At 41.8% G+C, this 15,779-nt stretch overlaps 1 protein-coding gene across 3 annotated transcripts in view; it reads left to right on the top strand.

The window, feature by feature from the left end:
• The window catches only part of numbl (NUMB like endocytic adaptor protein), a 115,625-nt gene that overhangs the window by 89,256 nt on the left and 10,590 nt on the right, over positions 1 to 15,779 (top strand). For all 3 annotated transcript variants that reach the window (XM_041811986.1, XM_041811978.1, XM_041811971.1), the window contains exons 4-7: positions 1,696 to 1,770; positions 8,790 to 8,930; positions 12,990 to 13,167; positions 13,953 to 14,222. In XM_041811986.1, coding sequence (XP_041667920.1) covers positions 1,696 to 1,770; positions 8,790 to 8,930; positions 12,990 to 13,167; positions 13,953 to 14,222 — 664 coding nt within the window. The remainder of the gene's footprint in view (positions 1 to 1,695; positions 1,771 to 8,789; positions 8,931 to 12,989; positions 13,168 to 13,952; positions 14,223 to 15,779) is intronic.

Here is a 15,779-nt window from a genome sequence, read left to right as displayed (position 1 = left end):
GAGAGTCAGCGGGCTGAAAGAGAGAGCAGAGAAACTTCATTTGAAAGTTTTGGGCAGGAAAGATTCTGAGCATGGGTTCACATTTTCCACACCTACACCACCGGGTAACTCGGGATCTCTCTGGATGAAACGTTCCCATCTACAGCCATTATGCTGTAATAACCACAGGGGAAACTTTCACAGAAATCACTGGAGGCTAATGCCACTACTATAGCCAAGTACCTCATTCAACCCAACTTGAACAATTCTGAAATATCCCTTTAAGGAGCAGTGGTGGCCTTGTCTACATGCGGATATTTCTTTCTTTTTTTCTTTTTTTTTTATTGATGGTTTTTCTGTGCTTTGACCTTCCATACTCCTACCTTACTGTAAATGGCATGTTAGGTCAGTATAAACCACCTTTTTGAAAACTCCTTCCTGGGTGAAAGACAGCAGACATAGTCAAACTTGCTAACTGGGCTATGCTTACAGCACAGACACAGAGTTGCTATGCTGATGAACCAAGACGACTGGGTGGACTACAGAAGTCCCTGCTTCTTTACTCAACATGAAGAAAACTCAAGAGTGAGGGGGCTTTGCAGAGTTGACATGGCTTGTTCTTTACACCATGTAACAGTGCAACAAAAATGTTTTTTGAAATGCTGCATGTTGAAAGGACGGACGAGAAAAACCTCTTTATTAAAAAGAAAAAAGCCTTTATATGGATTAGGCCTTATTTTACATCACTAAAGCTGCAGTGTCTTAACCAAAGAGTGCTAAATGGGACAATAAGCGTGTGATTTTAAAAATAATAATAAACTAATAACAGTCCTTAATTATTTGCAATTAATGCATTAGCTCTGACTGCCCTAATCCAAACATGCTACATCCAAAAAATCCATGATTTGCTTTAACTTCAAATTAAACAAGTTTCCATGCACTTAATAGACACAATAGACTTACACTAGTAGTATGAATGCAAGAGAAAGTCTGTCCCTCTTAAACTCCCATCTCCCTTCATCATTATTCCTGGTCTGATTTTTCCCTCCCCTAACAAGTCTATCTTTACAACCGTCTGTATCAGCATCTTCCTCAACTTTGCAGTTTCTCACACTTTCAACCTTCTCCCACACTTTGCATTTTCTCCCCATTCCCCCTCATCATGTCGCCCCATTCTTCTTCTCCTCTCCTTTCTCTCACTCCCTGTGTCTTCACCTCCACTCAAGAGGATTATGCAAAACTCTCGGCTCCTTGTCGCGCCGCCGTGGATTTCAAAGCCATTTCCTGCCGTGCTCCGGCTCTCTGTTTCCCTCACTCGCTCACACAAACTCCAGTCAGGTGCACACTCACTACCACCCTCACACTGAGCTGCTGTTTTTTCAGCTGTGTATTTTTAGCCCAGCCCATACTGGGTGTGTTATTAGCTCTGCCTGGTGCCCTCCTCTGGAGAAATGATTCACAGTAGCAGCTGGCACAGTTTCCACCTTTCCCTGCCCCTCCACTCTTTAACTCACCACTACTCCATGTGCTTTAAGGATGTAATAATCACTTTACATGACCGCAAACAGCAGTTAAAGTGGTTTTAAATGCTGCTGGCTTCTTGATCACACCTCTGCAAAAATGAGGAACATCTGGGAAAATTCATTTTCTGTGCAGTTTGGTCACCTGCCTCTGAAATTATAAATTATTTACTACACTGCTCTTTTTTTGTTCTAGAGCGGGAAGAAGACAGTCAAAGCAGTACTGTGGGTTTCAGCGGATGGACTCAGGGTGGTGGACGACAAAACAAAGGTAAGTTCACATGCTTTTGTGTTGTTTTCTTTTCTCTTGTCGTCTCGTCTTCACCCACTTTACTACAAGAACAGGGAGGCTCATACGTTTTTGATTAAGAGTCATATATGAAACCATTGACTAACCCAAACTAACTCATGGCCACTCCAGAAACAGGCAAAGAGTCTGTGCTGGTTGTGGTACCAGGCACTTGGTGTTCCACTATAGTAAGGGTGTCCAGACTTTTTTTTCACTGGGGGCCACATAGAGACATACATTAGAATGGTTGGGCCACTTTCAAATCCCAGGTTAAGATGTGCTTAGGAATTGGATGATACTAAATGGCTAATTAATGGTGGACAAGCAAATAGAAAATCATCTTATGATCATTAATGATTTCGGTATGGCCAACCAGATTACAAGCAGTCCTTGTCGGCCCTGGCTTCCTCTGGCTACACCCTTGGCATGTCATTGACCATTACCAAGTGATAGTCTAAATAAATATATTTTCATTTTTTGGTTGTCTGTATGTCAACCATTTATAGCGTTGTCTCAGTTTAGTCATCAATTTGTTCTTCCTGTCAAAATGTTTGTTTACAGGGCAATACTCATTTGATTTAAAGAACTTGTTGTGGGCCCCCAGGCCATACTTTGGACATCCCTGCATTACAGTATATACTTAACCCTGAAATTCCACATATTCCATCTGTACAGCAATCCACATATGAAGTGCCCTCCAGAACAAATTGTTCCCTGTCTAGTCTAACTTTGCAGTTCCCCTGCTTACACTCTGGTCCGTCTCTGGCGAGTATCTTGAGCGGAGAACCGTGGCATGGGGCTCTGGCAAGATCTGTTTTCATTGGAGCCCACTGCCAAAATGGGTTAATCCTCAACGAGCAGGTCAATCCAAACAGGACGGGAATGTACAGAACAGTCGGTCAGTTACAAAATGCAACATCATGCACAGGCTCCCAACTGTTAGTCTCAACGTTACGTCTCATCTCGTGGCATGAGCCAAAGGTCATCAGTCAATCAGAGGGTCACAGGAGTAACACCATGGCATGGATGAAGAAAAGGTCATTTCTAAGATAAAAACCACAGAATAGGTATGGTTAAGTACACTGAAAAAACAAATATGAGGGCCCAATGTGACAAAGTTAAGTAATAACTTTCACACTTTTTGACTATATATCTATCAGTCAGCTCAACTAAAGTAGTTGCGCCATTTAAGTGGAGCCCCCAGAAAGTGCTCATCTCGAATCTTCATGATCACTTGGTATATACCTTACATATTTTAAGAAACTCAATATAACGTGTTGTATTAACAAAGTGCAGGTAACAGCGTGCACCCAATACATCATAATTTGTTCAATCAACATTAATCTTTTACTGAGTAAGTGGAGTATGTGGAATTTATGGGTCCTGATGTCCAACATAACAACAACGGACACTGAGGGAATAGTTTACCCCGTTCTCAGTCTGTGGCCTTTTTTGTCACAGTGGGGAGACAAGATCTGTTCCAGAGATGGTTGCAGGCCGTGAGCAGGGTTTAAAAATTGACAACAATTTCCATGCAGGACATCCCACTCAGTGGTCACAGCAGTGTCTTATTGCACATTTTAGTATTAACTCAGATTGAATCAAGCCAGCTGCTGTGGTCTGTCACTGCTGGTCAGGAGTGTCAAAAATAACAGAACAATTTATAGTTTGACATCAAATTCATGAAACATGACAACTCAAACAAGACAACAAGTGTGTCATTTGAGAACAAGCTGGATCAAAGGGCCAGCTCTTTCAAATGAACAGTGGGAACCTGCTCCAGTATGAGAGCTGGTTTCCTTCATTTTCTTTTTCTTGTTGTACTACAGACACAAAAAAACAAAATGGTACTAAATGAAGAGAACCACTTCGTATCCAAATGCTCAGAAAGATATTAACAGTACAGTAAGGTATCTATGACCCCTATCACTGCGGCTTTACTGACTCTGCTTGCTTGATGCTCTCAGGGTAGTCCGGATCTGTTTGTGTGCAGTTTTAGGTCTGACACAGTGACTCATGGTTTCTAGCTGAAGGTGCTGAGTGGGGGAGGGAAGAGCAAATAAACACACATTTACACACATGCACTTGAGCAGAGTCTGGTGGCTGGGCCGGCCTCCTACAGAGAGAGTGCAGCTTCTATTCAAAGCCAAGCAGAATAAAGAGCTGCAGAAAATAGATGAGAGCGCAAAAGAGCCTCTTTCTTTCTGTTTTTTCATCCTTTTCCTTATTTTTAGAGGCCACACACATGACCTCACCTCTCCATATCCCTCAGTCCTCCTCCTCACTTCCTCCTCTTTAATCTCTCTGCTGTCTTTACTTCAGTGGGATTTTTTTCTCTGCTTAGGAAGATCACGAACGAATTCTAAAACAACAAAAGATGCTACCAAAAAATTCTCTGTGCAGTCTAACCTGTTTTGTTTTATTTCTCTGAGCCACTTTACTGCACCAGCAGACACATTGCTGTTTAAATTATTTAGACTTAATTACACATGAACCATGCATAAGATACTTAGCAGCTCACCAAGTCTCTCTAAATTAGTAGATGATATCTTTACTATTAATTGCTCAAAAAAAAAAAGAAAAAAATCCATGCTCTATAATTTTGGTCAGGTATTTGCCCCTTTCCTAAAAAAGTCAGTGCATTTCTCTTAGCTGGACTTTGTTAGGAGTGAGGCAGACAGAGCAGGAAATATAGAAAATGTTAAAATGACACTAAAGATTTGGTATTTTTTAAGGCATTTGTTGACAGAAGGACAGAATATACAGTCACAGTTGTACATGATGCCTTGTATAAAGTTGTAACAACCAAAAGAAAAAAAAAATTAAAAGCATTTACAGCTTAAGAAAAAGCCTCTGTGCCTTGTTTTTATGATGCACCATGCTGGTGATAGCCTGGGGCCAGAGGCATTTTGTCTCAGGGTGATGTGTACATCCCCCATGCATCTGTATGGGCAAACTTAATAAACCTAGTATTAAAATAATGCATTTTGGGATTTGGGATTTTCCTCAAACTTTGCACAATTGTCCACTCTGACTCTTTCCTGATTCCGATACCAAGGTGGGTTATCGACCAATGTCGAGTATCGATCCAATACCGCTGTGAACTTTCTGGACTGACTGTGCAGAGTAGCAAATTATTTTAGACCTATATTTGACTCAGAACAGGGCTCAACAAATAGAATCATAATGTAGACCATCTCTGTGACCCTAAAGTTGTTTTCCTGCTAATTGTTGAGTTTTACTGCTAAATATTAAAATAACAACCAGAAAAGCACTCAGAGAGCACAGACCTCCGCCATCAGCCCTATCTCCCAATAGTGAAGAATTCTTTAAAAACATTCCTGGATCCAGATGGTGATCTGGATCACTCCCAAAATCTTATTCGCTGATTACTCCCTCCCCGGTGGGGTGGAGACACGGTGAGGCAAAGCATTGGCTTCACTACGTGTGGAAGTCATGGCAGAGGGTGAATATTCCTCTATTCCTCCCAGCATTGTGAGTACTCTCGCTACAATTTGCTGTCTTTCTCTCTGTTACGCTCCGACTTGTCTCCTCGACTGGGCATGTGTCTTTCAATCAGTTCTTCCTTATGCCATTTTTGACATTTCCTGAAAATTTAATGAAAATCTGTCCATGACTTTTTGAGTTATGTTGCTAACAAACGAACAAACGAACAAACAAACAAACCCACCTGATCACATAACCTCCTTGGCGGAGGTAATAATACTGGAGGCTGCATCACAGGCTCTCTCTCGCCATTATACTCTGTTTGGACAGCATCACATGATTACGGAGCAGCCTGCTATTGGCTGACAGACCCTCACAAAGGATAAACAATGTGACAGTTAGCAATCAAGATAGCAGTAGTAAATGGTTGTAATTGGATTAAAATGGATAAAAAGATGTTTGATATTGTGTTATCTGGTGTGGATTTAATTATTAAAGTCCCAAAAAGTCACAAGACTTTCAGGTTTGCTGAAAATACTGCTGCAAGGGATTCAAAGGCATCATTAGCATCAATGGGAAAGCACAGCAGCTAGCTTCAAGAGGAAAAACAACTAAGAGGCAATGATTTATGTTTGAAAAGTTACTTAACTTTTGATAAACTGTGTCACTTCTTGTCATGTACGACACCACTGGTGTGGAAGACATTTTAAAGATCACAGAGAAAAGCTGTCACAAGGCCACCATTTTGTGCTGCTGCAGTGGGTCCTTTGGTTCTTCTTCACTGCCCTAAAAGCAGTAGCTCAAGCATACAGTCTTTTCCAGCAATGAAGAAGAATTGATTTCTGGTTTATAGCGCTAACATTTAGCATGGCTAAACAAAGCAAAATGTAAAGCTAAACCAAATGGTATTCGATCGGTGCATAAACTCATTTACTCACCGATACCAATGACTGAATTTAAAGCAGCATCGGAGATATTTCTGATACAGGTATCGGAATTGAAACAACTCTACATGCAATATCTGAAGAATTTGAAGGATCCTCTTCAGTTTGCACAAATGATCGATCTGACTCAAAGATGACTTTAGTACATTTTAGAGGTGCAAGGTCAAAATCCACCCAACTGAAACAAACTAACTGATAAATGACTAATTGTTGGCTGGGAATGAGTTAATGTTGCCTGTGAGTTTGCTTTTGAATCACTTTCGCTATTGTCTCTATATTTTGTGAAGTTTATACATTCAAAGTAAACCAACAAAAGGTAACTTTTCCACCTTCAAAAAGTAGTCATGAGTTTAAAAAAATTAGCCCATTTCCACATAAAACTGCCAACTACATTCAGCCCTACGTAACTTTGGCAGCAGACTGCAGTTCTCTCATAAGAAATGGGAGCACTTGTTCTCTTCTCACTCTTAGCTTTTCTTCCTCTACTGAAAAGACGCTGGTTAGCTCTTCTCTGCCCTGTTTGATATGATGACTGAGGGTAAGAGATGGAAAAAAGTGCCAGATGAAGTTAAGAGGACAACAAAGAGAATGACTATGCAACCTGCCATGATGTTGGTAATTCTGGACAGGTTTTGACATGTTAGTGAGAGCCTTGTGAAAACAGCTGCAACACAATAACTATGTTGATATGGGACAGTTGCAAACTGATTTCTGCCCAGCAAACAGGTTTCATGGCTGATGACAAAGTATACATCCCTGTAGGTTTTATTTGTAACAGATTTCTACACAGCATGCATTATTATCAGTGTCATGAGGCTTGCATTTAGCTGCTGGATACGGGGACGGTAGCTGCATTTCTGCAGTCACCTGGCATGCTTTCCAGTGTCTGAACTAGCTCACCACAAACTGGGTGCTCAGGACCTGGTAGGCTGGTCCAGATATTAGGGGCGGTAAACTTTGTTGTGGAGGGGTCAGTTAGGAGTTTACCAGTAGAGACAGGGCATGGGCTTGGTGCAGGCCTGGACTATGGCCATCAGGAGGTCAGAGCAGTACAGGACCAACGTTGACATGCCCATACCTGACCTTGCATGCAAATGAATAAATAGATCCATCTTACACCAGGAAGTTGTATCTTAACTTGCTGATTTTTAACTTGGCTTTCTGAGTTTGGAAAATTAAATCTATCTCAGCTAGCATGTCATAACCTAGCTTCTCCGCTATAACTATTTAGCCACAGCCTATAGACATCATGGCTCACTGTATACGCTGACATGTAAATAGTTTGCACACAAAGGGCTCATCAGTTGTCAGTTCTTAAGGCTCTTGGAACATCTTTGCTGCCTTCTCCACCCCCTGTTTTTTCAACAGAGGCACATTGTCTGAGGAGCAATAGGACTATGTGTACTTTACAGCAGTGCAGTTGCACTCAGAGACCTTCAGTGGGCGCCAAAGGGCTCCAGACTAAATTCCTCCATGATGTTGCTTTAATGTGTTTCGACTCAAGCACTCAGACATTACTCAGAAAAAGAAAAAGCATAATTACTTCATGGAACATTTTCCTCTTCAGCGTTTAACATTAAATTGATTCAAGTCATGTCATCAAAGTTTTTCAGCCTCCTTCCCTCTTTCTTTAACAGCCTCTCTGCACTTTTTACCATCAGTTCAGCCTCCATCTATGAATCAGCGAGCATGCCTAATAACGCCCACGCCACCATTATTCAGGACACTTTCCCACAGTCGGTGAAAGTGCTGTATATAAGTGTGAGTGCAGAATGACCTTCATGAAACATGAATGGTAAGGAACAGTGAAGTCTTTTTGTGGTGTGTAGAAGTTTCTCTGCATAGATGAGACACTCTGGGTCACATGGTGTCATTCTTTCTTTCAGCCACAGAGGGACACCGTCTGAGTCACCTTTACGCACAAAAATGCTACAAAACATTTCTTTGTTTTATTTTCCATCAAAAATGCTCTCCAGACTCACAGAGACAGACTGTATTAATAATGTTCTCTTCATAAAAAATCCCTGTTCATTCACTCAGCTCAGTGTTTTAAATGTTATCATCCAACCTCACATTCCTCCTCCTTTCTTTCCTAATCCTCCCCTCATTTTGTTTTCTCCCACACTTGGTGAGGGGAAGGAAGTGAGTGGATGAGTGTCTTGAGTGTCGCCTCTTGTTTTCCTTCTCTTTCTGTTTTTGGTGAGTCAAAGAGGTGAGCTTGGGGCCCCTGAATGTACACAGAGAAGGGGAAGGGCCCCTTATATTGTCCTCTATAGCGACTATAGACACTGGAGACAGGCTGAATAAGGCTTTTGTAGGAGGAAGGATGAGTGGTGGAAACATTGCAGGGATTAAAAGAGGGTTCAGTGTCTTTAGTCAATAGACACTTTCTTTTCTGTCACTGGTAGATGTGTAAATAGGTCGGAGTGAGAAGGGTCTCCTGGGGTTAACTGAGGTTGAAAGTGATGTGGCATCCATCAGCTCAGTCTACAACTTGGTGTGAAGTCGCTTCCTCTTAGTCTTGGTTTAGAGAGACAAGAAAGCATCAGAAGGGCTTTAATCTGAGCCACCTGACTGATTTTCTCTGACCTGTCTGCTCTTCTTTCTCAGGACCTCATCGTGGACCAGACCATAGAGAAGGTTTCCTTCTGCGCTCCGGATCGTAACTACGACAAGGCCTTCTCCTACATCTGCAGAGATGGGACCACCAGACGGTGGATGTGTCACTGCTTCATGGCGCTTAAAGACTCAGTGAGGGAACAATTAACCTTTCGTGTACCCCTCAGGGATGTTCTCTACATAAATACATGAAGATCAGACGTCACGTTCCTCCAGCTCGTGCTCCTCTAACTTTCTTAACCCGATGCAATCTTGTTTCTTCAAGGTCAAGGGCTTACTATTCATATATCAAGACTGTTGGGCATTCACGTTTTAGCAAGGTGGTGCATTTATGAATAAGCAAAGTTAACTACAAATATGTACATAAAAGAAGGTCAAGTCTTCTTTAGACTGTAGCTCAGCTTGAATTAAAAGGCATAAAGAAAAACAGAAAACCTCCCTCTGAAATATATGTGTAGCCTCCCAATTCTCCCTGAAAGCAGTTCTCAGCTTCATTTAAAGGCATTGTTTTCAGTTACACTCTCTTTTTGGGTCTTTTGTTTCACCTTTTCATTCATAAACAATGATGTTCAAAACAGGGGAGCTCAAGCACAATGTTTCAAGAATTTCTAATGGTATTTTAATCATGAAATGAAAAAAATAGCTGCAGTATGTTTTTTAATTGTTGTCATTCAGATACACTGGCTGCATTATAAAACTATACTAAAACCCTCAAAGAAGTCTGTATGTTCTCTTCTCTGCTGTAAGAATGGTCAGTGTTTTTCTTAGTCTAGGAACAGTATCCCTCAATTGACGTTTTCTCAATGCAAAAATGTACACCTTTTTCACTTTTACTACAGCTTTTGTTTTAACAATGTTGTCCTCATGTGAAAACTTAAAACATTTATGTTTGTCTCAGGTCATTGTTGCAGCACAGAGTTTTAAAAAAAAGGTTTCATTCAAGATTTTAGTAACTTATTCCGTTGGAGTTTGCAGTGGTTAGAATGAGGGTCAGCACTTCCAAGTCCAAGGCCATGATTCTCTGCTGGAAAATGTTGGATTGCTCCCTCCAGGTGGGGAGTCAGTCCTAGCCTCGATTTTAGTTGATCTAAATATGACCATACATGACCATACAACAGTCGTGGCAGAATGTCAACTCATACTGTGCGTCTGAATCCGTTACGACACATGACTATCACGCACGAATTATGTGCTTACACTAGACGGCCTGATGGTTGTGCCCAACCTGAGTACTCACACTGTACGAGTGAAGTTGGGATGGACTGTGACAGAAATCTGTGGATTGTCCTTTTTAAAAAAAGTCACACACTGAGGGGAAAGTTTTTCCAGTCATATCCTCTCTCTCGCCCCCGCTTTCTTTCCCTCTCCTTCTATCAATTTTAAATTTCAATTTGCTTTATTGTCATTAGCAGACCCTTTACTGCCATCCATCTCTCTTGCTTTCTCTATCCCACACATACAAACAGCATCGCCATCAGTGTCAGCTGCAGGTCCACGGGTAGGAATATTTCCTGCTCATGTATTTCCTTTATCAGAGCAGGGTTGGAGGGGCATCAGAAAGTCACTCCAGCTGTTGTCATGGTAATTTAGAATGTTGTCTGACAGTTTAAAAAGAAAAACAATCCCCCAAAGTTGTTTATTCTGCTCACGTTTCTGCTCTCACTGTGAAGTGTCCGGGGTCATACAACCAAAATATCAAACATGCCAGAAATCTTTCCAACCAGTCAGGAGTAGGTCGTCAGGTCATCAGGTCGTAGTCAGGCCATGGTCTGCCGTCTAACCTCCACACACAGTACGACAAACAGGCCTGAGCTGACTGAAAGTCGGCCCAACTTTCAAGTGAGTCATACAACTCAAAATTCATGGCTGAATTGATGAAAATCGCACAGTGTAGGCCTGGCATTAGAGTTGGGGTAGCCATCCGGACAGGGCCAGAATATATATCTCATCAGGAAGAGCTGGGGAGAAAGATGTCTGTGTTTACTTGCTCAGTCTGTTGCCACTATGACCCGGCCTCAGATAAGCGGTAGAAAATGGATGGACATTTATTGTAGCCTTACAAAGCCAGTGGACTGGCCAGGTCTTATGTCTGTCATCAAGCAGATTTACCCTGCAAATCTTCAATGTGAAATGTTTGTTCCCTGTCAGAGAATGGCTGAGAGAGTTTATTTATACTGCTAGCCAATAAACAAGGGCTGCCAGTGAAGGGATTTGCGTCTATGTAGCAATAGCGGCAGTTTTATCTGAGCTGAACAACATGTCTTTATTAAAGGTCCTGACACCGACACAGGTGTCAGTGTTTGAGATCAAGGTTGAATCTCTTCTCAGGATTGTATGGGTGTGGAAAATTTGTTTGACTGACAGCTCCACCGCCCTGTAAATGCTGTTGAACATATTCTGGTGGGACGACTTGCTCGGCTGTTATCATTACCTCCTCTAAGGAGGTTATGTGATCGGGTTTGTTTGTTTGTTTTTTCGTTTTTTTTGTTTGTTTGTTAGCAACATAACTCGAAAAGTCATGGACAGATTTTCATGAAATTTTCAGGAAATGTCAAAAATGGCATAAGGAAGAACTGATTAGATTTTGGGAGTGATCTGGATCACTGTCTGGATCCAGGATTTTTCTAAAGGATTCTGTACGATTGGGAGATAGGGCTAATGGCAGAGGTCTGCGCTGTTACCACTTTACACCAGGAGATGGCGGACATGAGTAAATTATCCAAAGTTTTGGAGTTTCTAGAGTTTGAAAGACACATGCCCAGTCGAGGAGACAAGTCAGAGCGTAACAGAGAGAAAGACAGCAAATTGTAGCGAGAGTACTCACAATGCTGGGAGGAATAGAGGAATATTCTCCCTCTGCCATGACTTCCACACGTAGCGAAGCCAATGCTTTGCCTCACCATGTCTCCACCCCACCGGGGAGGGAGTAATTGGCAAATTAGATTTTGGGAGTGATCTGGATCACCATCTGGATCCAGGAATGTTTTTAAAGAATTCTTCACTATTGGGAGATAGGGCTATTGGCGGAGGTCTGTGCTCTCTGAGTGTTTTTCTAGTTTCTATTGTTGCTTAGAATTTATTAAATCATAAGTTATCACCAAAACTCGACCTGTTTGTAACCTGTCTTTGCCTCATCAGCCAGAGAAATTAACAACATTTATGTGGGTGTTCCAAGACTTTAAAGAAGACCAAAAAAAAGCACTTCAGCTTCTTGGTAGAAAGCATATTTTGCTCATATTGTAGCTCATCCTGCATTTCTTTCATTTTTTGTGCTGCCCTCACAGTGTTTGGCCCCTCTAGACAGTTCCAAGTTAAGTGGAGGTATACTACTCAGCTCCTCCTCCCACTGCTGCTTGTTTCTATTAGTTTTTTCTCACAGGGAGCTAACACTCCACAAGGTACATTTATGAAAGAGTCAACCACTGTTTTTCTTTATCAAAGAATTTTACATAATGAGAGAGAAAAGCGGTTAAAAGTAGCCACTCTGGCTCATAATATCAGCAGGAAACCAGCTTTTCTCCCTCATCATGTTAAATTAAGGGAAATTGCAGTTTATTGTTAAGTAAATGTACCTGACAGAGTTCAGTTTTTAGTGGTAGTGGGTGTTTCAATGCAGATGATATTGGCTGTGTTTTTGACTTGTGGTTTAGTTGGTGGATCTCTAACCTGCTGAGTTTTCTTGTTTTACTGACCTTGATGTTGTAATCTAAAACCAACCGCAACAGAAACAATGTCGTCCTGCGGCACTGGGGTTCCAACACGACGGAGGTTTCATCAGCTTAGACAGGGAGTCGGATTATTGATGTGGACGGAAGCGAGCATGCCACAGACCTGTGGGATTAGGAGAGGGGATTAGAAAGAAGCCTGTAGAGTTATCTGTCCATCTCTGTCTGTCTCTATTTCCATCACACTCTCCGTATCTCTGTGTGCTCATCTTCAACTAAACTGTCTCTTTACAGCAGCCTTTGTGCTGGTGGGAAAGTAGGGATGAGTTACAAAAACAGTCCCAGTAAACATACGCTTACAGTGCAGTTTGAGAGATTCTAGGTTGCATTCTAATCAGATTTTGTTGCTAATAAGATATGGTATAACCTTGATATGATGGCTGAATTTACCAGCAATGATATCAGAAACAATCTAAACAAAGTTTTGGCTTTACTTTTACACTTTCTTGTTTTTCCCTTCCACCAGGGGGAGAGACTGAGCCATGCTGTTGGCTGTGCGTTTGCTGCATGTCTGGAGAGGAAGCAGCGCAGGGAGAAAGAGTGTGGTGTGACGGCTTCCTTTGATACAATTCGCACTCTGTTTGTACGTGATGGCTCCTTCCGTGCCAACTCCAGTGATGACAAAATGCAGGACAAGAAGAAAGGTAGTGCACATGTACTTGTGTCATATGCGAAGTGTATGACCAGAGCAAACTCACTTAGGGGCCACTGTGAGGCCAAAGTGTACATGATGCCCGTTTGAAGTCCAAGTTCAACACTTTAGTGTCACCATCTTGTCTTTTTCTTTCCATGATTATATTTTAAAAACAAGTGACATATGTGAGCATACAGATAGATCCAGGGTAAAATTTCATCAGTAAAATGTTTGTTAAGGTACTTAAACGACTGAGAAAAGGCTAAAAAAAAAAAAAGTGAGCTACTATCTCCAAATAATTTCCATCATTTGTGCTTTCTTACTGCTACTCCAACATCTTATTCATAAGGCACATTGTGTTAATGTTATTCATGCACAAACATGCCCAAAAAGTTGTACTGCTCTGTGCAGTTTGCTTATGTTTTTTATCTGAATGCTGAAGGCTATCTGCACCTTTCCTCTGTACAGAGCTGAGCTCTTAAAGCTGATGGAGTGTAATTTTGTCTGCATAATGATGGTGAGCCAGGAGACAAGGGAAAACTTTCAGGGTTTATGTTGATGCCACACTCTAAAAATGTGAAAGGAGTCACCATTTAAAAAAGATTCCTCTTTGAATCCTGCAAAATACTTGAATCAGGTCCCAGTCTGCTGTTTTGATCTAATGCACCCATCCCCACTGCTCATTACAGAGAATGCAGATTTCAGTTATTTTGTTTGCGTTTTAAACCAGAATCCATGCCCACTTTATACATCCTATGTTAAGAAAATCATATACAATACTATTTTTTCCTCCAGACCAACCCTCTGCAGTCCCAGCCCTCCCACCTGGCACTGCATCCCCACCTGAGGGTGCGGGATCCCCCATGGAGCGGTCAGCACCTGGCGGCCCACATGCCATCCCCCGCCGCCACGCGCCCATCGAGCAGCTGGTACGTCAGGGCTCATTCCGGGGATTTCCTGCCCTCAGCCAGAAGAACTCTCCCTTTAAGAGGCAGCTGTCGCTCCGCCTCAATGACCTGCCATCCACGCTGCAGCGCAAGACGGATTTCCAGACCAAGAACCCTGGTGAGTGGAGAAGTTCATAAAGTGAGAGACACTAGTGCCCATGGAGGGAGAGGCTGACCTTCTTCTTTAGAGCTTTGCTTAGCATTAAGGGTCATCAACTTCCAGGTCAAAGCCCAGCATGAAACTGTGAAGCATGTGCAGAGTTCGCAGTCAGGTCTGGTTAAGCTCAATCGTTAACATGCAGGAGAAACTCAGTCTCCAAGTTACACACCTAGAATCAGTCAGATTAACATGTTCACATGTATTTTAAAATCCAGTTTTAGCTGATTCAACACAAAAATTAGACTGTCTTCTGTGAGAAGAACAGGAAAAACATATGGCCACATCAGACAGAGCTTTAAATTAATTTATTGCCATTGAAAAGGGCTTTAGATTTAATATGTAAAATTCTGCCACCAGGGGGCTCTCAACCAAAACAATAACAACATGACCGTTACAGACCAGCTGTACCCATCCCCAAAGTTTAACACAGAACGCCTATTTTTGTGCATTTCTCCTTCATTGTGCAAAATTTATGAATGAAAACAAAACGGTGGGTCTCTCCTCAGTAAATACACCCTATGATGTACCTTTTTACTGAACAGAATCCGAAATTTAAGCTTAAAGTAGTATTGAGAAGGAGGCTGTGGTGGTGGGCAGATCTGGTCTTCACTCTCTGGAAATGTTACAGAGGTGAGTTTGGGCATTTGAATATGCAACCTTTGGCAGATTCCATAAACACATGTCCCGTTACAGTTACAGAAAATAAGAATTTGTATTTGTATCTGTATTTGGGCTGCTGGTTTAGCTCGCAGGGTAGAGCAGGCGCACAAATACAGAGGCCATAGTCCTACATGTGCTGGTCACAGGCTTGATTTCTGGTGCGTGTCTTCCCCAAACTCTTTCTCCTTATATTTACTCTCTTTCCTCAGCTGTCCTAAGGAAAAAGCCCATGAATAATAATGCGGAAAGACAAATGCCTTTGTCTTTGAAAATATTAGGAAATATTCTGATTCTGTAAGACTTCAATAAAAATATACATATATATGATACAGGAATGGTCACTTGTTAAATTAATACAGACTACAGCCATGTGCAGGCTTTCTTTTCTTGCTCTTGCTGGATTTCTGACCATTGCTGGTGCTATCCAGTCCCGCCAGCACCTGCAGCAGGTCTGTCCAATCCTGCCCACCTTTCTTGAAAGAAGGAAAACTCTAGAAAACCACAACATCCTCCTCATGTGTAACGGTGCCACACACAAATAAAAGAGCAGCTGAGAGTCTCAGACTGATTTAACTCCTGGTTATGGCTTGGTAATAAGAATGTCAAAGTAATATTTAACGACCTTATTTACACACCATAAATATCATTTATTTTAAAGTCATACAGAGATGAACCTGTGTACTGATCTCTGGAAAGTTTGGGTGGCATAAAAAACTGCAGCTTATTCCCATCAGCTCTCACTAACATAGCCTAGTGATAATCTTTATTTATGCCATGCTGGTACCATCCTAATCACTAGATGCTTAAAGCAAAAAGGCCAATTTGCACAGAAAGGAGTGTGTTTCCCCCATATAA

The sequence above is a fragment of the Cheilinus undulatus genome, linkage group 2 (assembly GCF_018320785.1).
Source record: "Cheilinus undulatus linkage group 2, ASM1832078v1, whole genome shotgun sequence".
NCBI lineage: Eukaryota > Metazoa > Chordata > Actinopteri > Labriformes > Labridae > Cheilinus > Cheilinus undulatus.
Note: the sequence above shows the minus strand (reverse complement) of the source record. Positions and strands in the feature narration are given on the sequence as shown.